The following is a 25,156-nucleotide window of genomic DNA, read 5'->3' on the forward strand; positions in this document are numbered from 1 at the left end:
TGATAACTTCTGACGTGGTTTATGTAGTCGGGGTATCCAGAAATACAATTATTTTAAATTATTAAGTAAATATGAATTGGATTTGAAAACTAAATGTATCGTTGTACGATACCTATGTTATGTATATTTTGTTAGAATAAGAAAGCAATAATTTTATTGTCGTATATTGTGAAAAAATGCATTATGGAATATATGAATTACCTGAAAATCATACAATATTTTGTTTTATTTTATTACCTACCTACCTAAATATCGGCATGATGGTATGTGTATTTTATAGTTCCGGAAAACAGTAAGTATTTTTTTTTTAATTATTTAGGTAGTAGGTATGTAACCTACTGTTGGGATGGTATATATTTTTGATTCTTTAGTAAAAAATCTCAATAACCAATAATAACAATGATTCTTAAATAAGTGACGAGTAATCGTAAATAAAATATTCCTTTTAAGCCATGTAACTACCCAGTATGAGACGTAAAAGATCTGCCGTTATTAGCTCAAATTTTGACCACACTGACCACGTACTCGCGCTGCAGTTGCCAAGGCAATATATACATAGGATACACATATAAATTTTAGGTAAGTATTTAGAGTATGGAATCTTAATTTGTACAATTTACATAATGTTACTTAACAGGCATATGAGGAAAATCAATCCAAAAGGAAAATAAATCATTTAAATGGAGCTGCGACCATTAATTAATTCTTCTTTGTTCAGTGTGGTTGAGTGACGTTTCGTAAACCAGGGTGAGCATTTTTAAAAAGCTTATTAATTCATAAATTAAGTCTTCACAATTACATTTTTAAACAACATCGTTAGCGAGCGGTAGTTAGCTACCTACATATAAGTTAAACTTCACCAGCTCGTGTAGAGTCTTTGGTTTAAAACGGACATCTTTGTACTTTATTTGCAATATACATACTTAGCAATAAATATGCGTTGATGCAAGTTTTTATTCGTTTTTCCTCGTGTTGAATGGTGCATTGACTGTTTATTGATAATTTTTGATTAATGTCCGTTTAGTTGCGTTCATTAAACTCTATGTGTGCCGGAGTCATTCTAATACAGTTTTGCGAGACTTGTCGGTTTAAAATAAAAAGAATAGGTATTTAAGAATTAATAAGAATATTTAAGTTGCCAAGATCTCAATTTATTGTAAATCCGGAAATTAAGTAATTTATTTATCTATGCCTATATTTGACATCTTAGCTGTGTAATTTATAAAATGTAAGAAATTGACTCAATCTTTGCGTATAAATATCCTGTATCCCGTTTAATAATTATTGGTCATATTGACATTATATTGTACGTATTTGTAAATAATTTTTAATTATTGCATGCCTCGCTTGGTAGAACATAAGAACTGCTTTTCGATAACATCTTATGTAATCTCACTGTTCTTGCAATAAACTATTGACTATTGACTATTAGGTCAAAATAGTACATTACAATACAAGTGTGGTAAAAAGGAAGTGCGAAACGAGTGATGATCAATTAAAACACGATCGGGAAGATAGTTTTAAATATACACATGTGTGCAATTCTCGAAAAGTTTGTACATTTGGATCACGTCTCCGATTTTGATAAAAATTGGTAAGCTGATAGAGTCCGTGATTCTGAGCAAGATCCACTAGGCTTCCCAAAATGTCCTATCTAGTCTGTATGAAACCTTCCGTTTTTGTTACCAGATTTGTATATATTTTCGGTAACAAAAAAGGAAAGTTTCATACAATCAACCTAGGACATTTTGGGATGCCTAGTGGATCTTGCTCAGCATGATGGACTCTATCAGCCCACCAATTTTTATCCAAATTGGAGACGTGATCCAAATGTACAAACTTATCGGGAATTGCTGATGTAACGAATTACCTCTTAGCACTTGTATTGTACGACGTTTTTCAGTGGGTACATATGGCTATTTAAAGTTTCTACTTCACATAAAGTACCACTTTTCGCACGTGTAACTGAAAAATATTATAAGGATAAGGATTACAACGTTAAACTTAAGTTATTGCATGGTCATGTTATTTATCTTATTTTATTACAGAATTGGCAGTGAAACCTAATGTTAATATTGGAAAGTGCGAAAAATGCTTGGCTTCAATAAAAAGGGGTGTACGCCCCACAATCTCTTCATCAATGCACTCATATTTGGTACCATTTTAGCTGGAATCGCGCAACTTATACACAATACTTTATGTAAGTAGTTACTGACAGATATATGTAGGTACATATCTAAACCAAACAAAATAATATATACTTAAATTAAATCCTGTATTTCCATAAAAGTACGCAGAGCACATGAAACTGCAGGTAAGGGGTTAAAAAAAATTCAGATATTGCATCACAATTGATCCCACAGTAAATATCCCGCAGTACAATCGACTTTACGACACCTACAGAAGGGAAAAAGGGTATATAGTAAAATTCTTAAGACGCTACGATACCCCTCATTTCTCCATACAAACGCTCTCGCCTGTTTCCTCTCTGGTTTTTGAAGCTAGATCAATGGTTTTTTCAACACAGACTTTTATTATCAATATCTGTGTCGGACCGTTTTGCTTTTTTTGATATTTTTGTTTTAAAAGGAATTAGAGCCTCTCAAAGTTGGCCAAAACGGCTTAATTGAATTTGCCAGAAAGAAAGGCGTGGTATTCAAAACTGAGATCAATTATCCAAAAAACGAAACGGTCCGACACAGATAATTTCCTTGTCATTCTGATTTCCAAATTTCGTAACGATTGGTTAAGTTTTGGAGGAGGAAACAGTCGAGAGCGGAACCTCGATTTTTGCAGTTTTTACGCGGGATTTCGCGCCTGAGCTGCAGTTGTCCCTATCGCACCAAATTTAGGGGCGGGGCTAAGTTTTTATATACGTACACTAAAATAAAGTGATGGGAAATACTCGACATCTAATGTCGATAATCTAGTGATGTGAAAAGTTATCGATATACTACGTCGAAATATCGACATACCGTGTTTGACGAACTTTTTAGTTAGAAATACGTACTATTATATGTTCATATTTAAAATTGGTGGTCCAAAAAAGACCAGTCTGCTCCGAGACCACGGGGACAATGCCGTCCTTGAAACGTCGGAGGTTAGTGTTTAAAACATAGTAAATACGCGATTAAGTCCCGTTTGCAATTTTAAATATGTGTAAAAATCGTGAAAGTTTGAATCTGTATTATATATTCTGTGGAAATACTAAGTCCATATTTTTATAAGTATAGGTACGTAACAATTGCATACAGGTATAGGTTTATTTTATACATGCATAACTTTTCTCGTCATTGGTTTACTAGTAACAATTATAAAGTTATGCTGTATTTTACGATAGATTCCACGAATATTAGGCAACTATTTGGTATTCGGTCTTTTCAGCCATTTTGCCGAAAATTTGGTATTCGGTCATCATTGTTTATTTATTACTATTCTGCCGAACACCAATTAGGTAAGTAGTTATATTAGTCATATTATATGTACTTATTTACACACAATAAAAACAGACATAATATTAATTATAACAGACATAATATTGGGTTAAATTGTGGCGTAGGCGAGAGGCTGGCAACCTGTCACTGCAATGTCACAGTTTCGTTTTCTTTCAACCCCTTATTTGCCAAGAGTGGCACTGAAGCTTTAGTAGTTTCATGTGTTCTGCCTACCCCTTTATGGGATACAGGCGTGATTGTATGTATGTATGTATGTATGTATAATATTAATAATTTAAGTCATGTTTTAAAATATTTAAAAAAACGATGGGCCTTATTTAGTAATACATAGTTTGTTCAGGTTGGTACCAGTACCTGCCCTTAATAAGGCCCAGTGCTTATATTTCTTCTAAGTTTTATCAATCATGCCGTTTTGTATATTTTTTTCGCAGACATAGAATCAAAAAATGCCCTAAATAGTTACTTCTCTAAATAAGGCCCATCGCTCGCTTCTTAAGTTTTATAACTTTGTGTAAACATTGTGTTCATGAATTCAATCATCAATTTTTGTGATAAGTATTTATACTACGGTCTGTCGTCTAAAACACATTTATTCAGGACTAGCTTTTACCCGCGGCTTCGCCCGCGTAATAAAAGTATTCTTATTGAAACGTTTACAAAAAATAAGATTTTCATTTGGATCCGTAGGTTTCTTTGTAGGTACATCTGTCCGCGATTATTTCGATTAAGGTAAAGCGGGGCAATTCTCGACTGGGGGGCCATTGTAACTGATCTATTTGCTGTACGGTCAGCCATGAAAGTGGTTTCCCACTTTTCGACTCTATTGATCAAAAAGTGTTAAACCACTTTTTTGGCTGACTGTACCTTACACATATTACTATTGTTTTAAAAGAAATTCTTGCAATGATTGTAGAATTGTTACACAGCGACCACAGCGTAGGTAGTAGGTACGAATATGTATGTATTTTACCTATATAAATATTTATACTGGGGAAACTTTACAACCCACATAGCCAGTATCTCGACGCTATGGTCGGTAGGGTAAAAAGTACTTCCTTGCATTATCGCTTACAATTTTTTCCATTTTGCTTATACTTATTGCAAACGTAAACTTATAGAAGGCAAGCAAACAACGATCTTCTTACAGCACATTGAATGTAATAGTTATTACGGATGCAGGATACTCGCCGATGCATACTTACTAATCCCTTCCCACTGAGCCACCTGCATTTTACACTGCCTAGATATCGATTGCCGACCGATTATTCCGACCCCAATCCCTATTCTTATCCCCGTCCCTATCTCTATCCTTGTCCCCGTCCCCGTCCCGTCCCTGCCCCTGTCCCTCCCCTATCCCTATCCCCGTCCCCTATCCCTATCCCTATCCCTATCCCTATCCCTATCCCTATCCCTATCCCTATCCCTATCCCTATCCCTACCCCTACCCCTTCCCTACCCCTACCCCTACCCCTTCCCTACCCTACCCCTACCCCTACCCCCCCTACCCCCTACCCCTACCCCTATCCCTTCCCTATCCCTAACCCTAACCCTATCCCGTTCCTGTCCCTGACCCTGTCCCTGTACCTGTCCCTGTCCCTGTCCCTGTCCTTGCCCCTGTCAAATTATCATGCTAGGAGGTGAACTTTGAAAAATCCTTTCTTAGTGCTCCTCTAAGGAACTTCCGTGTCAATTTGAAATCTCTTGAACCAGAAGTAAAGATAAAAACTAAACCTATACTTATGGCTATTTTGGATATTTTAACCCCATTGCACAACAACAGGGGAGAAAATTTCTTTTCCACCTCATTCGATTTTAAATATTTATCGTGATCAGCGACCCGATAAACCATAAAAACGATACCCATATTGTGTTTTTGACTTTACCCCCTTTGCACCCCTTTAGGGGTCAAATTTTCAAAAAACCTGAAACATGTCTTTAGGAATCCTCCTGTGAAGTTTCTAATAAAATAGTCAAACTAAACTTGTTTCCCGATACAAACTTTGAACCCCCATTTCACCCTTTTAAGAGGAGAATTTTGAAAAATCCTTTCTTAGTGCTCCTCTACGCCATATAAGGAACCTATGTGCCAAATTTGAAATCTCTAGGACCAGCGGTTTCGGCTGTGTGTTGATAATTGATATGTCAGTTAGTCAGTCAGTCAGTTTCTTCTTTTATATATTTTTTGATATTTAAACCCCATTGCACTACAACAGGGGAGATGGTATTTCACTTCCGCCTCGTTAGATTTTAAAAGCGTTGTATTTATCGTGATCAGCGACCCGATTAATCATAAAAACGATACCCATATTGTTTTTTTTTGACTTTATCACCCCCTTTTCACCCTTTTAGGGATTAAACTTTCAATAATCCTGAAACATGTCTTTGGGAATCTTCCTGTGAAGTTTCGAATAAAATAATCAAACTAATCTTGTTTCCACATACAAAATTTGAACCCCCATTTCACCCCCTTAGGAGAGGAATTTTGAAAAATCCTTTCTTAATGCTCCTCTACACTATATGAGGAACATATGTGCCAAATTTGAAATCTCTAGGACCAGCAGTTTCGGCTGTGCGTTGATATGTCAGTCAGTCAGTCAGTCAGTTTCTTCTTTTACATATTTTTTTGATATTTAAACCCCATTGCACCACAACAGGGGAGAAGGTATTTCACTTCCGCCTCTTGTACTTGTACTATGGGTGCTAGGCGACGATATAGCGCAGGACACCATCGCGAGCGCAGACTTCTGGCCGAAAGGTGTGGTTTTTCGGCGATTCCGGGGCAACTTGCCGAAGCCTACACCGGGGCAAACGATGCAACGGAGCCACGCTGTTACGTCATCGCCCAAATAAATTGTTTGGTTTTAAACTTTATTGTTTGTTTTTTTTTTTCATGTTCTTACTTACTGTTTTTTTTTTCTTTTTTGTTATCTAAGTTTCGTGACGCATTGGTTTTACTGTAATGTCATGTAAACATGTTTTTACTAATAAATAAATAAATAATAAATACTTAAATAGATACATACAATCACGCCTGTATCCCATAAAGGGGTAGGCAGAACACATGAAACTACTAAAGCTTCAGTGCCACTCTTGGCAAATAAGGGGTTGAAAGAAAACGAAACTGTGACATTGCAGTGACAGGTTGCCAGCCTCTCGCCTACGCCACAATTTAACCCATATCCCATAGATAAATACAAAACCATACTTAAATAGATAAATACATACTTATATACATAGAAAACATCCATGACTCAGGAACAAATATCTGTGCTCATTACACAAATAAATATCCTTACCGGAATTCGACGAACGACGAACGACGACGGGAATCGAAGACAACATTAAAATTAGGTAGTTAATTAAAGTACTTTGAAGTAACCTGCTGTCCTACGGGATAATAGTACATTACGATACAAGTGCGTAAAAAGGAAGTTCGAAACGAGTGGCGATAAATTAAAACACGACCGAAGGGAGTGTTTTAAATCGACACGAGTTACGAATTTCCTTTTCGCACGTGTATCGTACGACGTTTTTCAGTACAGATGAGTACAGTACATATAATGAACCACTTCTCGCACTAGTGCGTAAAAAAACACCATCTGTACTGAAAATATTATAATATATATAGGTATCCATATATTTTTATTCTTTTCCTTCTGGCGACCGTCCTTTGTCACCCATGTTTCACAACTAAAGAGTAAGACGAAATTGACGAGTGAAGATTCTCTGACTGAAACAATTACTTTTCATATTATTAATGTTTACCATTACACACAGAGCACAATCTCATCGGTAAATATTGACAATTTTACTTTATTTCGACGTGCGTTTATCATAGCGCTCTTGAATAATACGATTTTGTAAAGAAAATATCTCCTAGATACATACTATCAATTGTGTCGCTTAGTTTCAAACTTGGGTACTTAAATCCATTCTGCTTTAAGATTGAATATATTAAAAATATATATTAACCTTGTAGCAGAATGGATTTATCCAGGTTTGAAGTTAAGCGACACAATTACGCTTAATTCGGTATGTAAGAAATACCTTATTTTTTGTTAAGTTACTGATGGGCCTTATTTCATACATGCAGCAATTTGGGAAAAGTGCACCTACTTAATGCACAATTGCACATGGACCCAATTTTTGACCCATTTACACTTATCTAATTATAAAATGTACATAACATTTCGAGACTTTTAACCGGGCCTTATTTGTATGTAGATTACAGATGCCCTTAGTTGGTAGATGAAATGAGTGTTATATACGTTTTAATTCTATGGTAACAGAAATGCTGATATGTAAGTATAAATAAGTTTTAAATAATAAAAATATCAAAAGTATCTATACGTTTAAGTACCGATACCTAGGTTTAAATTTAGCTGGCAAATTAGTTAAGCATTTTTATGGTTGGTCTTGTTCTGTGCTAAGCCTTGTATTTCTAATGCTAGGTAGGTAATATGTATACACAACCCTAGAAAATTAGAAATATAAGATGCATATGTAGCTTTCCATCTGAAAAAGGTCCTTATGCTTCATATGCAATAAGATTTTGTTTGGCAGATTTTTTGTTAGAATTCTGCTAAAAAGTTCTAATTACCTTGGAACATAATCCGGTGTCTGGTAATATAATAGGTACCAAATTGTTACCTAGTTAAATTTTCCTACGCTGTCACTTCTGTCAAACATGTGCAAAAAAAGAATAAGATTCACATACATTTTTGGTAGGTAGATACTGTCAACCAATTATGTAGAATCCTAGGCCACTCTAGAACCCTGTCGTATTGACACCGTCATTTATTTGCTACAGAAGTCAGTTTTACTTTTACTGTGAAAGGGTCTAGATTGGCCAATGACCTAGGATTCAGATTAATTGGTTGATTGTACGTACCTACTCCTATAATATGGCTTCTCTTTGAAATCGAAAAGGTTTTAGCTTTTTACATACCGAATAACTTTATTTCGCTAACAATGTGACTCTTAAAAGAAATCATCTTTTAAGATAATCACATTATGTATAAGATAAGGAATTGTATCTACCATTCCTTAAAACATTACAAATTTGCATTTTAGTCAAATCAGTACACTTAATATCTTCACGGAGTCCAAAACATTATGCGTAAACACTTGTGCCGGCGCGCGGCGGTGGACGCGGGTGTGTGCGTGCGCCACGCGCACGCACACAGGGCCTCTCTGTGGGTGCCGCCCCCGTCAGCGCGACGGCGATAAATACCTAAAAATCACAAATTTGAATTCGTGCTTCGGTATCGTATCCTCTAGAGGATTTGAATTCGTGCTTCGGTATCGTATCCTCTAGAGGATACGATACCGAAGCACGAATTCAAATTTGAGATTTTTAGGTCTTTATCGCCGTCGCGCTGACGGGGGCGGCACCCACAGAGAGGCCCTGTGTGCGTGCGCGTGGCGCACGCACACACCCGCGTCCACCGCCGCGCGCCGGCACAAGTGTTTACGCATAATGTTTTGGACTCCGTGAAGATATTAAGTGTACTGATTTGACTAAAATGCAAATTTGTAATGTTTTAAGGAATGGTAGATACAATTCCTTATCTTATACATAATGTGATTATCTTAAAAGATGATTTCTTTTAAGAGTCACATTGTTAGCGAAATAAAGTTATTCGGTATGTAAAAAGCTAAAACCTTTTCGATTTCAAAGAGAAGCCATATTATAGGAGTAGGTACGTACAATCAACCAATTAATCTGAATCCTAGGTCATTGGCCAATCTAGACCCTTTCACAGTAAAAGTAAAACTGACTTCTGTAGCAAATAAATGACGGTGTCAATACGACAGGGTTCTAGAGTGGCCTAGGATTCTACATAATTGGTTGACAGTATCTACCTACCAAAAATGTATGTGAATCTTATTCTTTTTTTTGCACATGTTTGACAGAAGTGACAGCGTAGGAAAATTTAACTAGGTAACAATTTGGTACCTATTATATTACCAGACACCGGATTATGTTCCAAGGTAATTAGAACTTTTTAGCAGAATTCTAACAAAAAATCTGCCAAACAAAATCTTATTGCATATGAAGCATAAGGACCTTTTTCAGATGGAAAGCTACATATGCATCTTATATTTCTAATTTTCTAGGGTTGTGTATACATATTACCTACCTAGCATTAGAAATACAAGGCTTAGCACAGAACAAGACCAACCATAAAAATGCTTAACTAATTTGCCAGCTAAATTTAAACCTAGGTATCGGTACTTAAACGTATAGATACTTTTGATATTTTTATTATTTAAAACTTATTTATACTTACATATCAGCATTTCTGTTACCATAGAATTAAAACGTATATAACACTCATTTCATCTACCAACTAAGGGCATCTGTAATCTACATACAAATAAGGCCCGGTTAAAAGTCTCGAAATGTTATGTACATTTTATAATTAGATAAGTGTAAATGGGTCAAAAATTGGGTCCATGTGCAATTGTGCATTAAGTAGGTGCACTTTTCCCAAATTGCTGCATGTATGAAATAAGGCCCATCAGTAACTTAACAAAAAATAAGGTATTTCTTACATACCGAATTAAGCGTAATTGTGTCGCTTAACTTCAAACCTGGATAAATCCATTCTGCTACAAGGTTAATATATATTTTTAATATATTCAATCTTAAAGCAGAATGGATTTAAGTACCCAAGTTTGAAACTAAGCGACACAATTGATAGTATGTATCTAGGAGATATTTTCTTTACAAAATCGTATTATTCAAGAGCGCTATGATAAACGCACGTCGAAATAAAGTAAAATTGTCAATATTTACCGATGAGATTGTGCTCTGTGTGTAATGGTAAACATTAATAATATGAAAAGTAATTGTTTCAGTCAGAGAATCTTCACTCGTCAATTTCGTCTTACTCTTTAGTTGTGAAACATGGGTGACAAAGGACGGTCGCCAGAAGGAAAAGAATAAAAATATATGGATACCTATATATATTATAATATTTTCAGTACAGATGGTGTTTTTTTACGCACTAGTGCGAGAAGTGGTTCATTATATGTACTGTACTCATCTGTACTGAAAAACGTCGTACGATACACGTGCGAAAAGGAAATTCGTAACTCGTGTCGATTTAAAACACTCCCTTCGGTCGTGTTTTAATTTATCGCCACTCGTTTCGAACTTCCTTTTTTACGCACTTGTATCGTAATGTACTATTATCCCGTAGGACAGCAGGTTACTTCAAAGTACTTTAATTAACTACCTAATTTTAATGTTGTCTTCGATTCCCGTCGTCGTTCGTCGTTCGTCGAATTCCGGTAAGGATATTTATTTGTGTAATGAGCACAGATATTTGTTCCTGAGTCATGGATGTTTTCTATGTATATAAGTATGTATTTATCTATTTAAGTATGGTTTTGTATTTATCTATGGGATATGGGTTAAATTGTGGCGTAGGCGAGAGGCTGGCAACCTGTCACTGCAATGTCACAGTTTCGTTTTCTTTCAACCCCTTATTTGCCAAGAGTGGCACTGAAGCTTTAGTAGTTTCATGTGTTCTGCCTACCCCTTTATGGGATACAGGCGTGATTGTATGTATCTATTTAAGTATTTATTATTTATTTATTTATTAGTAAAAACATGTTTACATGACATTACAGTAAAACCAATGCGTCACGAAACTTAGATAACAAAAAAGAAAAAAAAACAGTAAGTAAGAACATGAAAAAAAAAAAACAAACAATAAAGTTTAAAACCAAACAATTTATTTGGGCGATGACGTAACAGCGTGGCTCCGTTGCATCGTTTGCCCCGGTGTAGGCTTCGGCAAGTTGCCCCGGAATCGCCGAAAAACCACACCTTTCGGCCAGAAGTCTGCGCTCGCGATGGTGTCCTGCGCTATATCGTCGCCTAGCACCCATAGTACAAGTACAAGAGGCGGAAGTGAAATACCTTCTCCCCTGTTGTGGTGCAATGGGGTTTAAATATCAAAAAAATATGTAAAAGAAGAAACTGACTGACTGACTGACTGACATATCAACGCACAGCCGAAACTGCTGGTCCTAGAGATTTCAAATTTGGCACATATGTTCCTCATATAGTGTAGAGGAGCATTAAGAAAGGATTTTTCAAAATTCCTCTCCTAAGGGGGTGAAATGGGGGTTCAAATTTTGTATGTGGAAACAAGATTAGTTTGATTATTTTATTCGAAACTTCACAGGAAGATTCCCAAAGACATGTTAAATACATGTTTCAGGATTATTGAAAGTTTAATCCCTAAAAGGGTGAAAAGGGGGTGATAAAGTCAAAAAAAACAATATGGGTATCGTTTTTATGATTAATCGGGTCGCTGATCACGATAAATACAACGCTTTTAAAATCTAACGAGGCGGAAGTGAAATACCATCTCCCCTGTTGTAGTGCAATGGGGTTTAAATATCAAAAAATATATAAAAGAAGAAACTGACTGACTGACTAACTGACATATCAACACACAGCCGAAACCGCTGGTCCTAGAGATTTCAAATTTGGCACATAGGTTCCTTATATGGCGTAGAGGAGCACTAAGAAAGGATTTTTCAAAATTCTCCTCTTAAAAGGGTGAAATGGGGGTTCAAAGTTTGTATCGGGAAACAAGTTTAGTTTGACTATTTTATTAGAAACTTCACAGGAGGATTCCTAAAGACATGTTTCAGGTTTTTTGAAAATTTGACCCCTAAAGGGGTGCAAAGGGGGTAAAGTCAAAAACACAATATGGGTATCGTTTTTATGGTTTATCGGGTCGCTGATCACGATAAATATTTAAAATCGAATGAGGTGGAAAAGAAATTTTCTCCCCTGTTGTTGTGCAATGGGGTTAAAATATCCAAAATAGCCATAAGTATAGGTTTAGTTTTTATCTTTACTTCTGGTTCAAGAGATTTCAAATTGACACGGAAGTTCCTTAGAGGAGCACTAAGAAAGGATTTTTCAAAGTTCACCTCCTAGCATGATAATTTGACAGGGGCAAGGACAGGGACAGGGACAGGGACAGGTACAGGGACAGGGTCAGGGACAGGAACGGGATAGGGTTAGGGTTAGGGATAGTGAAGGGATAGGGGTAGGGGTAGGGGGAAGGGGGTAGGGGTAGGGAAGGGGTAGGGGTAGGGAAGGGGTAGGGATAGGGGTAGGGATAGGGATAGGGATAGGGATAGGGATAGGGATAGGGATGCGGATGCGGATAGGGATAGGGATAGGGATAGGGATAGGGATAGGGATAGGGGACGGGGATAGGGATAGGGGAGGGACAGGGGCAGGGACGGGACGGGGACGGGGACAAGGATAGAGATAGGGACGGGGATAAGAATAGGGATTGGGGTCGGAATAATCGGTCGGCAATCGATATCTAGGCAGTGTAAAATGCAGGTGGCTCAGTGGGAAGGGATTAGTAAGTATGCATCGGCGAGTATCCTGCATCCGTAATAACTATTACATTCAATGTGCTGTAAGAAGATCGTTGTTTGCTTGCCTTCTATAAGTTTACGTTTGCAATAAGTATAAGCAAAATGGAAAAAATTGTAAGCGATAATGCAAGGAAGTACTTTTTACCCTACCGACCATAGCGTCGAGATACTGGCTATGTGGGTTGTATGAAGTTTCCCCAGTATAAATATTTATATAGGTAAAATACATACATATTCGTACCTACTACCTACGCTGTGGTCGCTGTGTAACAATTCTACAATCATTGCAAGAATTTCTTTTAAAACAATAGTAATATGTGTAAGGTACAGTCAGCCAAAAAAGTGGTTTAACACTTTTTGATCAATAGAGTCGAAAAGTGGGAAACCACTTTCATGGCTGACCGTACAGCAAATAGATCAGTTACAATGGCCCCCCAGTCGAGAATTGCCCCGCTTTACCTTAATCGAAATAATCGCGGACAGATGTACCTACAAAGAAACCTACGGATCCAAATGAAAATCTTATTTTTTGTAAACGTTTCAATAAGAATACTTTTATTACGCGGGCGAAGCCGCGGGTAAAAGCTAGTCCTGAATAAATGTGTTTTAGACGACAGACCGTAGTATAAATACTTATCACAAAAATTGATGATTGAATTCATGAACACAATGTTTACACAAAGTTATAAAACTTAAGAAGCGAGCGATGGGCCTTATTTAGAGAAGTAACTATTTAGGGCATTTTTTGATTCTATGTCTGCGAAAAAAATATACAAAACGGCATGATTGATAAAACTTAGAAGAAATATAAGCACTGGGCCTTATTAAGGGCAGGTACTGGTACCAACCTGAACAAACTATGTATTACTAAATAAGGCCCATCGTTTTTTTAAATATTTTAAAACATGACTTAAATTATTAATATTATACATACATACATACATACATACAATCACGCCTGTATCCCATAAAGGGGTAGGCAGAACACATGAAACTACTAAAGCTTCAGTGCCACTCTTGGCAAATAAGGGGTTGAAAGAAAACGAAACTGTGACATTGCAGTGACAGGTTGCCAGCCTCTCGCCTACGCCACAATTTAACCCAATATTATGTCTGTTATAATTAATATTATGTCTGTTTTTATTGTGTGTAAATAAGTACATATAATATGACTAATATAACTACTTACCTAATTGGTGTTCGGCAGAATAGTAATAAATAAACAATGATGACCGAATACCAAATTTTCGGCAAAATGGCTGAAAAGACCGAATACCAAATAGTTGCCTAATATTCGTGGAATCTATCGTAAAATACAGCATAACTTTATAATTGTTACTAGTAAACCAATGACGAGAAAAGTTATGCATGTATAAAATAAACCTATACCTGTATGCAATTGTTACGTACCTATACTTATAAAAATATGGACTTAGTATTTCCACAGAATATATAATACAGATTCAAACTTTCACGATTTTTACACATATTTAAAATTGCAAACGGGACTTAATCGCGTATTTACTATGTTTTAAACACTAACCTCCGACGTTTCAAGGACGGCATTGTCCCCGTGGTCTCGGAGCAGACTGGTCTTTTTTGGACCACCAATTTTAAATATGAACATATAATAGTACGTATTTCTAACTAAAAAGTTCGTCAAACACGGTATGTCGATATTTCGACGTAGTATATCGATAACTTTTCACATCACTAGATTATCGACATTAGATGTCGAGTATTTCCCATCACTTTATTTTAGTGTACGTATATAAAAACTTAGCCCCGCCCCTAAATTTGGTGCGATAGGGACAACTGCAGCTCAGGCGCGAAATCCCGCGTAAAAACTGCAAAAATCGAGGTTCCGCTCTCGACTGTTTCCTCCTCCAAAACTTAACCAATCGTTACGAAATTTGGAAATCAGAATGACAAGGAAATTATCTGTGTCGGACCGTTTCGTTTTTTTGGATAATTGATCTCAGTTTTGAATACCACGCCTTTCTTTCTGGCAAATTCAATTAAGCCGTTTTGGCCAACTTTGAGAGGCTCTAATTCCTTTTAAAACAAAAATATCAAAAAAAGCAAAACGGTCCGACACAGATATTGATAATAAAAGTCTGTGTTGAAAAAACCATTGATCTAGCTTCAAAAACCAGAGAGGAAACAGGCGAGAGCGTTTGTATGGAGAAATGAGGGGTATCGTAGCGTCTTAACCTGTCGCCATATTTGGGCCAAATAATTGAAATAATAATATGTCATGTATTATTATTTCAAAGTGTACCTACTGGTTTTTACTTTTACACAAAATGTTATCCATAATTATTGTAGTTTCAGACGCGAATAAATTGACAATGTACGGCGACAATCGCAGAGTAGCGATAGTAGTTAATAAAAATAACAACTCTTCTGCAGCCTGTGGAGAGTTAGGATGCTTCATTAGATTTTGCTCAGCATAATGTATGTACTCTTTTTCACAGCCGTCCCCCGACCAAATATTACAAAACAATTTCAAGAGAACGTGACCCTGAAATGTCCGCTCTCATATGACAACAACAACATGGTATACTGGATCGGTGCGAGAAAAGAAAATTTCACCAACAACAACACACAACTTTTCCGTGACAGAGGGCTATTTTTACAAGGTATTTGTCAACAGGGATGCGACGCAAGTCTGGAACGAAGTTCCACATTAGAAGTTTATGTTAATCAAGCGAGTACCTAGTACCTACTGAGGAGAACAACCACATAATTCATAATATACCAATCATAGATCAAGTAAATGCTTTTTCTTAGCGAATCAAACGAAGTAGTTTGTTTTTACTCACAACTTGCAGCTTTCGGGCGTGAATTTTGCTACTGTAGTATTAAGTCACAATTTAAATAATAATGTAGGTATTTTGTTTCAGGGTGATATGCACAACAAATCCCAACTGTCGTTTTCTAAATTAACTGGATACCATCAACGGTACTTCTTGTGTATTCTGGTTCAAAATAACTCAGCGAAAATTTCTTTCCAATATCTGATAGTTGAAAATGGTACGTAATAAAGTATTTTTCGATAAAAGTGCAAGAAATAGCATAATTATTTGGGAATTAATTATTGGTACATGTGTACTGCAAAAGGTTACAAACACAATTCTGAAACCCTTTTGTTAACAAAAAATGTCATTATAAGCATAGGTGTGATTAAATAACGGAAGCTCATGTTCGGTTGACCCTTAAAGTTGATATATAAGTAATAAAATAATATTAAAATTAAGACTGTCCCAAAGATAAAATACATCAAGTTTTAATAAGATTGGATTTCAAATTTAAATAAATTACAGTGAGATGCAAAAGTTCATGGCGAATTTATAAATGCATTCATTAAAATTATAATTGATCTCCATGTAATTTCGCAGCACAGGTAACTATTCCATATATTATGGGCAATGTTTACAGACAATGATACAAGCCACTACTCGGGCGAAGAGTTCAATGAGGATGCTAGAAAAGAGGTTGCAAAAATAAACGAAGCCAAAAAGGCAAAAGAAACCCAGCAACTAGCGGGCATAACCGCTGCTACAGTGGTGTTGCTGCTCACCATCATTATCATCATCGGTATAACTGTCTACAGAAGGCGAAATGGCAATGTCATTGTTAAATATTGGTTAAAGAAAGTTACCGTGGAGAAACCGCCGTCAGAATCAGGAGAATTGGTAAAGTTATATTTTTGTAAAGTTACATACAATCATAAAGTGATTTGCATTTATGACGAAGCCTGTGCTGAGTATGATTTGTGAGTAGCTTGTTTGGTTTGTTTCAATAAACTTTACTACTTATCTATAATATGTAAAGTTATTACGGATTATAAATTGCAGAATAATTGAACATAGTCCAAGTGTGGAGATGTAGGTAATTTTAATATGTCTCACTTCCTCAAATATACCATTAGCTTTTCAATTGATTCTGGATACGTGACAACAAAGCGCACAAGGTCTACAAACCTATAAACCTACTGCTTCAATTAGGTACTGCGATAACCGAATATTGTAGTATTTTTTTTTTGTGTTTACCTATTCGGAGTGCAGATCGATCATGTCTACAGAATCGTTAATAAAACATATTCATAAATGTAGTTAAAACACTAAAGTAATTTTGCTAGCTTGTTAATTATTTCTGTATAAAACTTATTATTTATACATCGGTCCTCATTCAGGTAATGCCGATAGTGAAAATAGAAAAGCAAAGATTAACCCAGATGGGAATAGTAGGAAATGACACTACATTAATGTCAGAATATCAGATGCCAGTGGATGCAAAATGGGAAATACCAAGATGCAAGATATCCCTTACTGGACAATTACTGGGAGAAGGTGAATTCGGAAAAGTGATAAAAGCTGAGGCACACGGAGTAGTCTCTGAAGATGCTAAGACTATTGTAGCAGTGAAAATGTTAAAAGGTAAGAAGATGGTCAACAATTATAAATAAATATCAGCAGACCAAATAGACCTGTGTAATGTTTTGACGATAGTCTTATCAAAACAACAGATGGGCAAGATATGTACGTTCGTTAGGTTGCTTAAGAAGTCCGAAAGGCAAGTTGACCAGAAAAAGGGCTAGTTGAAACTTTAAGCACTTAATAATTTCTAAAATTTTACAATCCGCCGCCGACACCAGTAATAGTTTTTTTTTTCATATAAGATAGACGTACACGTGTCGTTCTTGTAAGTATTATAACATGAATATATTCCAGACGGCTACACGGACGCAGACATGATATCGCTGGTGTCAGAGATGGAGATAATGAAGATGATCGGCAAGCACGAGAACATCATCAACCTCCTGGGATGCTGCACGCAGGACGGCCCGCTCTACGTCGTGGTGGAGTACGCGCGCAACGGGTGCTTGCGCGACTATCTCAAGAAACACAAAGCACCCAAAAAGTAAGTTTACACTTGCTAGGCCTAATTTGGTATGACGAAGACCTGCGCGAAATCGCACAATTTTCACCGTACTCCTCATTTTACTCCCTGATGTCTTAACACAATTTTGTGTGTTTTATTCGCTCATAAAAAATGTCAAACGCATTAGCAAGGACATAGATGTGGTTAATTTACTTGTAATGTAATACTTAATACGAATAATATTTTATCCAGGGATTAAACTAAAAGTATGTAAATATTGGAGAATTAATATAATAGTTCTCTTTCCTCTAAATATTTTCTTTGCTGATGCACCATTTTTATTTTTCCAGTGCTGGATCTACGGAGAATTTGCTTAACAAGCCGTTAGCACAGAGAGACCTGACAGGCTTTGTTTGGCAAGTGGCGAAAGGAATGGAATACTTGTCGTCGCGTGGTGTAAGTAATAGATCGAGGAAGTCTGTTGTATGCATTTATGCAAATAACGTACAAAATAAATTTGAAATGCTTAGGGTAATCCTGCGTATGTTTTGGCATCACGATCAGTCATATATGGAGAATAATTGCCCCAATACCCTTAAATAAGGAAATCCAGAAGATAAATAGTCTTGAATGGAAATTTTGGATATGTCCTAAACGACCTAAATCCAGACTCCAAAGAGACTCCAAGCCGGAAAATACCCAGCAAACATAAACCATGCCAACGTAAATCTACTTGGCGTCATGCGGTGGAGCATGTGCTCAGGGTATTAGGGTTAGTTTAGTTAGTAGAATATGATTCCAGCGGTACACCTCCGCAGAGGGCAACAGGAATAAAATATTATAATAATTATAATTTTGTCCTACAGTGCATCCATCGGGACTTAGCGGCCCGCAACGTGCTGGTATCGGCTGACCTCGTCCTGAAGATAGCCGATTTCGGGTTGGCGCGCGATGTTCGCGACACTGACTACTATCGCAAGCGCACGGCTGGCAAACTTCCTATGAAGTGGATGGCTCCTGAGTCTATAGCACAGAATTATTACGACAAGCGTTCTGATGTGTAAGTCGAAACTTTTCTTTGATAATGTACTTTGAAAGTTTAATTTAAAAAAATGTAACATGAGATGTATTGGAATACATTTTTGGCAAAACAATTTGGTAGAATATTTTATCGCATTCTCTAGTCTCCTCCACATGTCACAAGTAATTAATACACAAAAGGCAATAATCACTAACAAAATTTTACGTTTGGGATTGTTAGAATTGCCCGTAAATTTGTAACACGTTCAACACATGTAGAGTATGAATTGGTGCTTAATATTTCGCAGGTGGTCGTTTGGCGTGATAACGTGGGAGATCATGACTTTTGGCGAAATCCCTTACGCCAAAATTTCAGTTTACAAGCTGTACAACTACTTGGAAACGAACAACAGGCTGGAAAAACCGGATGACTGCAGTAACGAGATGTGCGTATACCTCATATTTACTCAACTTATACATATATCATGGTTTTCCTTTTTTTGTGGGTATAAGTGGGAAATTCAAATGTTTAGGTGGGTATATAATGTATAAACGAAAATTTTTGCATTTTATTTGATTTCGTTTGTACCCATACCACTTACCATCAACGATTATCACTTCGGCTAGGCCGGCTAAACTAAGATCAGACGAATAATATTAATTACATATTTGACTGTTTGTTTTAAGGTATGATATGATGAAAAGCTGCTGGGCCTTCAAACCCGAAAATCGGCCGACATTCGAAGAAATCGTCGGCACTATGAAGTCCATGCTGAATCTTCCGTAAGACACTTAAAATTTTATTTGCTTGCAGTAAATGACCGGGCCTAGCACACTAGTCTATATAGCCTATCGCGTTAACTAGTGAATGCCTTTCGCATATTTGCACACAAACGTCTTTGCACACAAATGCCGATAAAAAAAAATGATTAGTCTACTTTTTGTAGTAGGTATAAAATGTTTGCTTGCAGTAAATGACCGGGCCTAGCACACTAGTCTATATAGCCTATCGCGTTAACTAGTGCATGCCTTTCGCATATTTGCACACAAACGTCTTTGCACACAAATGCCGATAAAAAAAAATGATAAGTCTACTTTTTGTAGTAGGTATAAAATGTTTTGGCATCTAAAGCTACTTAAGGACAGCAGTATAGACGTTTTTAACAAAAAAGTAGATTGTGTCACTAAGGAGCAAAATGACATATTTATGATGAGAAATGATATTGGATTCAGATCGAAGCAAAGTATTCTAAAATTGAATCCTGAGCGTAGACGGGGACCTCAAATGTTAATGACCAAAGTGGAAAATATTTTGCTACCTACTCAATTAATTTCGGTATATTTAATTCAATTCAATTCATTTATTTATATACCAATGACAATTACGCACGTGTTTTTTGTTTAAGTGAATGATGCTAAAATGAATTAATTATAATTGGTACAAAGAAGATTTTCATTGTTTCAGGGAAAATGGACCGCTGCCGGAAAACTTGAATGAATACGTAACTATGCTGGCCTAACAAAAAGCTAAGCCAATATGTACGATGAATTTGTTTGACATAAGGGGCAATGTTTTCACCACACCAAACTGATAATGATCAATTTTGCTATTCGATCAATTTTTTGCCTGTGTGGTGACGGGTTAAGAATTTCACCACCCCCTTTCTTCCCGTGGGTGTCGTAGAAGGCGACTGTGGGATACGGGTTAAATTGTGGTGTAGGCGAGAGGCTGGCAACCTGTCACTGCAATGCCACAGTTTAGTTTTCTTTTAACCCCTTATTTGCCAAGAGTGGCCCTGAAGCTTTAGTAGTTTCGTGTGCTCTGTCTACCCCTTTATGGGATACAGGCGTGATTGTATGTATGTATGTATGTTTGATATTCGAAAACAGATAGCAAAATTGCATTTTATCCACAAGAGTGCAAAGTAATTTAATACAAATTTTAACTTGATGCCTTGAGCTGGCTGGTGGAATTTACCTATAAATAATTATTTTGAATCATAAATATTGAATAGATTGCTGGAAGTGATTTAGTTCCATGTTTTATAGTCAGTATTTTGTTCGTATTGGTGTGGTGAAATTTTTTTTGTTTCACTCGGTGCTAAAGTTTGTTTAACCTATGTGCCTTGAAACCCTCGCAACGCTCAAGATTCTCGTTACGCTCGCGGTTCAATATTGGAATCTTTCGCTTGCTCGGGTATCAATATTGGCAAGTGCAGGTAAACAACCACTTTGCCCCCTTGTAAAACAAATAACCATTAACCACTTGGGCTACGTGCAACGGCATTAAATGGTTATCATTCAAAATTGAAAACAAGTAGGTCAATAGTACCAAAGAGGATCGAGTACTATAGAGAGTTACTGTCGAATTGAAATGTGTAATCACAGTGCATAGACTGCCATCTCTTGACACAGGCTTAAAACTTTTGAACCTCAGTTTTGACAATTTGGCTCATATTCTTAGCTTGATATGTGTTAAAATGTCAAATATTAATTTATCGCCAGCCGAGCGTAGGTAGTGTAGGTGTAGGTGGTACACAAAGGTGTAGTGCCATCTAGGCCACCGTACCTTTTTCTGTATGGTAATGAGGTACGTTTTTTTCTTAGACTTTATCTGTCTATACGGAGTTATATATGTCTTTGAGAGTACGTATAATGATATTTTTTTAAGTAACTGTAACTGGTACATTGTCCGGGCGAGTTACGTGCTACGGGCTGATAACTCGGTTTTTTTCCATTTGTAGCGAAAAGCGCCTATGAGCACCACCTGGCAATGGCAATTCGATAGCAGTGAATTTGGATAACTTATATTAAAAAGCAAACATCAAGGTTCGTAATAAAGTATGTGTAAAATAAAGGAAAACTTTGTTTATATTTGTTTTATTTACTGAAATACTTAATGGTATATTTTTTATATGCATGTTACATTCACGGGTAACACGGTACTACCTACACTTTTTTGAAGTCGAAAGAAAGAGAAAAGCTATTCTTAGGCTAAAATTAACTTCAATTAGGTACTTATTAACAATTAAAATGTGTAACAATAGTGACTTGTTTTAATATGCCACCGAGTGGAACTAACCATTTTCACAGCGGCAACACACGGAAAATACTAACTGTACCTATAACATCAAACGAATTCAAATCCATCAATATAGGAATTAACATTTATGATTCAAAATCATCATTTAAAGGTCAATTACTATACTTATCTACCAGCTAGTTTAAGACATCAAGTAAAAAGGTAAAACTTGTAAGTATAAAACTACTTTGCACTCTTGTGTGTAAAATGCAACTTTCTCAACCATTTTTGAAGAATGAAGAGAGCCAGTTGGTATGGTAAAAGAATATATGATCCCTTTTTATTGTACCCTGTATTGTTGATGACAAACAGTATTCAAAACATTGTGTCAATTAATAATGGACAAGCCACTAGAGTGAAATCGGTGAACGGTATACTTCAAAAAACTTCACCAGATATATCTTTCGTATCCACAGATGTCGCAGTTAATTTTACTTGGAATGTTATTAGCGAACGTTTAGGCAGTGACCACTTAATAATTAAACTAAAGATTACTTATCAGGAACATAGCATAATGCATATAAAACGAAATTACAAATTAGCTAATTGGGATTTATATCGAGAAAATTTAGAACGAACGTTACATGTTCCAGAAGCAGAACAAAACGTACAAGTATTGTATGATAACCTTCTTACTAAAATTAATTTAGCGGCACCGGATAGTATACCTTTTGTCAAATTATGCCCTTACCCAAATACTAAATTTAAGCCAAAACCTTATTGGAATCCTTCTTATCAGAATTGGTAGCAACCCGCAGACTGGCGCTAAAAATTTTAGGAGAAACCCTACACCACACAACTTAAGTATTTTAGAACAGAAATCGGCTGAAGCAAAGAAGGCTATATTACACGCAAAAAGAGACAGTTGGCTAAATTATTGTAATAGTATAGATGAATCAACAAGTGCCTCAGAAATGTGGCAAAGAATGAGAGGGATAAAAGGCTTTAAGAAAACTAGTTACAACTTTTCTTATGAAGAAAAATCAATCATGCTAAGTAGCCTAGCCCCAGACTTTGTTCTTCCGCAAATACCAGAATGCCTTTCTAATAACCCACAATTAGATATCAGTTTTTCTATGCATGAAATAAATAATTGTCTAAAGAAAAAAGATAATTCACCGGGAGATGACGAAATCACTTATTTATTCTATGATATATAATTTCCCAAACTCTGCAAAGAAATATCTATTATATATGTACGACCTTATTATGAGTTCCGCGTAGAATATATATTGCGATAATTAGAAGTAGAATAGATTATGCTAGTTTTTTGTATGATAACAGTGCTAATTGCAATACATACAAATTGGGCAAAATTCAAAACAAGGCACTAAGAATTGTAGGCGGTTTCATACGAACCACACTAATTCATTGTATGGAAAGTGAAGTTGGCATCCCACCCTTATTTCTCAGGAGACGCTCCCTTGCCATTAAATACCGTCTAAAGACCCTCTCCATTACGAATCATGAAACTAATACTCTACTCGACAATTTAAATGAACTTAATCAAAACAGATACTGGATAAATAAAAAAGCTCCTCTTCTAGTCACAGCTAGCAGGGATGTTGTGGACGAGACTATATTCTCATCTGACCGATTACAAATGTTTTCTCTTAATACGTGGATATCAAATATAAATGTGGGCAATATAATTGCCACTAATTTAGACTGTATACATAATTCTAAAAATACTTATGAATATAATCACCTTAAAAATAATATTTTGGAAGAGTTACGGCAAAATTACAATTGTCACTTTATATACACGGATGGATCGAAAAGTACACTTGGAAAAGGAGCCTCGTTTTTTAACCGCCTTCCAAATCTCAAAGGAAGGGGTTATCAAGTCGTCTGTATGTTTTTTTTTTTTTTTTTTTTTTAATGTTTGTACTAGACCGATTTTGAAAAATTTTTTTTTGATTGAATGTATATGCATACAGATTGGTCCCATTTTTCTCAGAACCCAGTTCTGATGATGGGATCCTGGAGAAATCGAGGGAACTCCTCAAATCTGAAAGGCATACATATGGTGATTTTTGTGTTTTTAAAGGAACAGCATGTATTTACGTACGGAACAGTGACATTTGGTGCAGTGGAACTCCTGATGATGGTCAGAATGGAACTCCTCAAATCTGAACGGCACACTTATAGTGACTTTGGTATTTTTATAAGAACAGCATGCACTTACGTCCAGAACAGTGATATTTGGTGCAGTGGAATTGCTGATGATGGTCAGAACGGAACTCCTCAAATCTGAACGGCACACTTATAGTGACTTTGGTATTTTTATAAGAACAGCATGCACTTACGTCCAGAACAGTGACATTTGGCGCAGTGGAACTGCTGATGAAGAGTGAGCCGCCCCTGGTTAGAGTTCCGTTCTGATAATCATTCTCATCTGTAAGTACTTCAGAATCATCCAGATTTCAAAATTGGTTCAGAAATGACGGAGATATCGAATAACAAACATTAAAAAATATACAGACGAATTGATAACATAATCCAACATTTGAAAGTATTTATCACCAGAACCCCAAAGGAAGGCGGTTTTTTTTTTCTTAAAAATTATTGATTTACGAAACCATGCCTGTAACCAGAATATGTTCAAAGTTGTAGGAAATGTTTGTATCATGACCGTGGAATTAGTTCTATTTCAAAAGCTATATCTTATATCATTAATAGTGGAATTAGAAAAGCAGTGATTTGCACTGATAGTAAGAGTGCATTACAACATGTGGAATTAACAAAAAGAAGCAGACCAGAAAACCTGAGAAATTTTAATTTTAATATTCCAACTTTTGTATTACCAACCAGCACAAATGAGTATGGCAAAAGAGTATGGACAAGTGTCTTGCCACGCGCTTTGAATAGATTTCCATATGATTCAATCATAGAAAATAGAACAGATAAGCAAATAGTAAAGTCATATAAAAGTATGTTGCTGAACAATCTACCTAATCTCTGAATTGACATAAATGTAGTTAAAATGTAAGTATATTATTATAATACTAACTTTGAAACTGTAATGTAATGCATGATCTCAATTAGACCTAACTCAATTAGAATCTAAATAATAATAGATTAAGAGTTTTGTTTGTAAAAATTCTATAAAAAATGACTGAAATAAACAGTTTAAATTTTAAAATTTTTAAATTTTTTTTAAACACATTTCACGATCAACTCGTGGCCATATAGGTGTACCGACTGTCTAAAAAATTCTAAAAAAAAATCCTTTATTTGTGGCAAAATAATAGTGAACTGCGTCTTCAATGGGTGCCTTCCCATATAG

At 36.1% G+C, this 25,156-nt stretch overlaps 1 protein-coding gene across 1 annotated transcript; it reads left to right on the forward strand.

The window, feature by feature from the left end:
- Positions 1–628: 628 nt before the first annotated feature.
- On the forward strand, positions 629–21,657 carry LOC125226785 (fibroblast growth factor receptor homolog 2-like). Its single transcript, XM_048130878.1, has 13 exons — positions 629–747; positions 2,049–2,200; positions 15,356–15,520; positions 15,785–15,914; positions 16,320–16,576; positions 17,077–17,320; positions 17,615–17,804; positions 18,116–18,221; positions 18,632–18,825; positions 19,094–19,231; positions 19,473–19,568; positions 20,251–20,324; positions 21,530–21,657. Exons 3-12 carry the CDS (start codon positions 15,422–15,424, stop codon positions 20,303–20,305), a joined length of 1,509 nt encoding a protein of 502 aa, XP_047986835.1. The 5' UTR covers positions 629–747; positions 2,049–2,200; positions 15,356–15,421; the 3' UTR covers positions 20,306–20,324; positions 21,530–21,657.
- The last annotated feature ends 3,499 nt before the right edge of the window (positions 21,658–25,156 follow it).

Source organism: Leguminivora glycinivorella, chromosome 1 (assembly GCF_023078275.1).
Source record: "Leguminivora glycinivorella isolate SPB_JAAS2020 chromosome 1, LegGlyc_1.1, whole genome shotgun sequence".
NCBI lineage: Eukaryota > Metazoa > Arthropoda > Insecta > Lepidoptera > Tortricidae > Leguminivora > Leguminivora glycinivorella.

Coding starts and splice junctions, on each gene's coding strand:
- LOC125226785 (XM_048130878.1), top strand. CDS start 15,422: ATGACAACAACAACATGGTATACTGGATCGGTGCGAGAAAAGAAAATT. Junction 15,521..15,784: donor CAGAGGGCTATTTTTACAAG/GTATTTGTCAAC, acceptor ATTTTGTTTCAG/GGTGATATGCACAACAAATC. Junction 15,915..16,319: donor ATATCTGATAGTTGAAAATG/GTACGTAATAAA, acceptor CAATGTTTACAG/ACAATGATACAAGCCACTAC.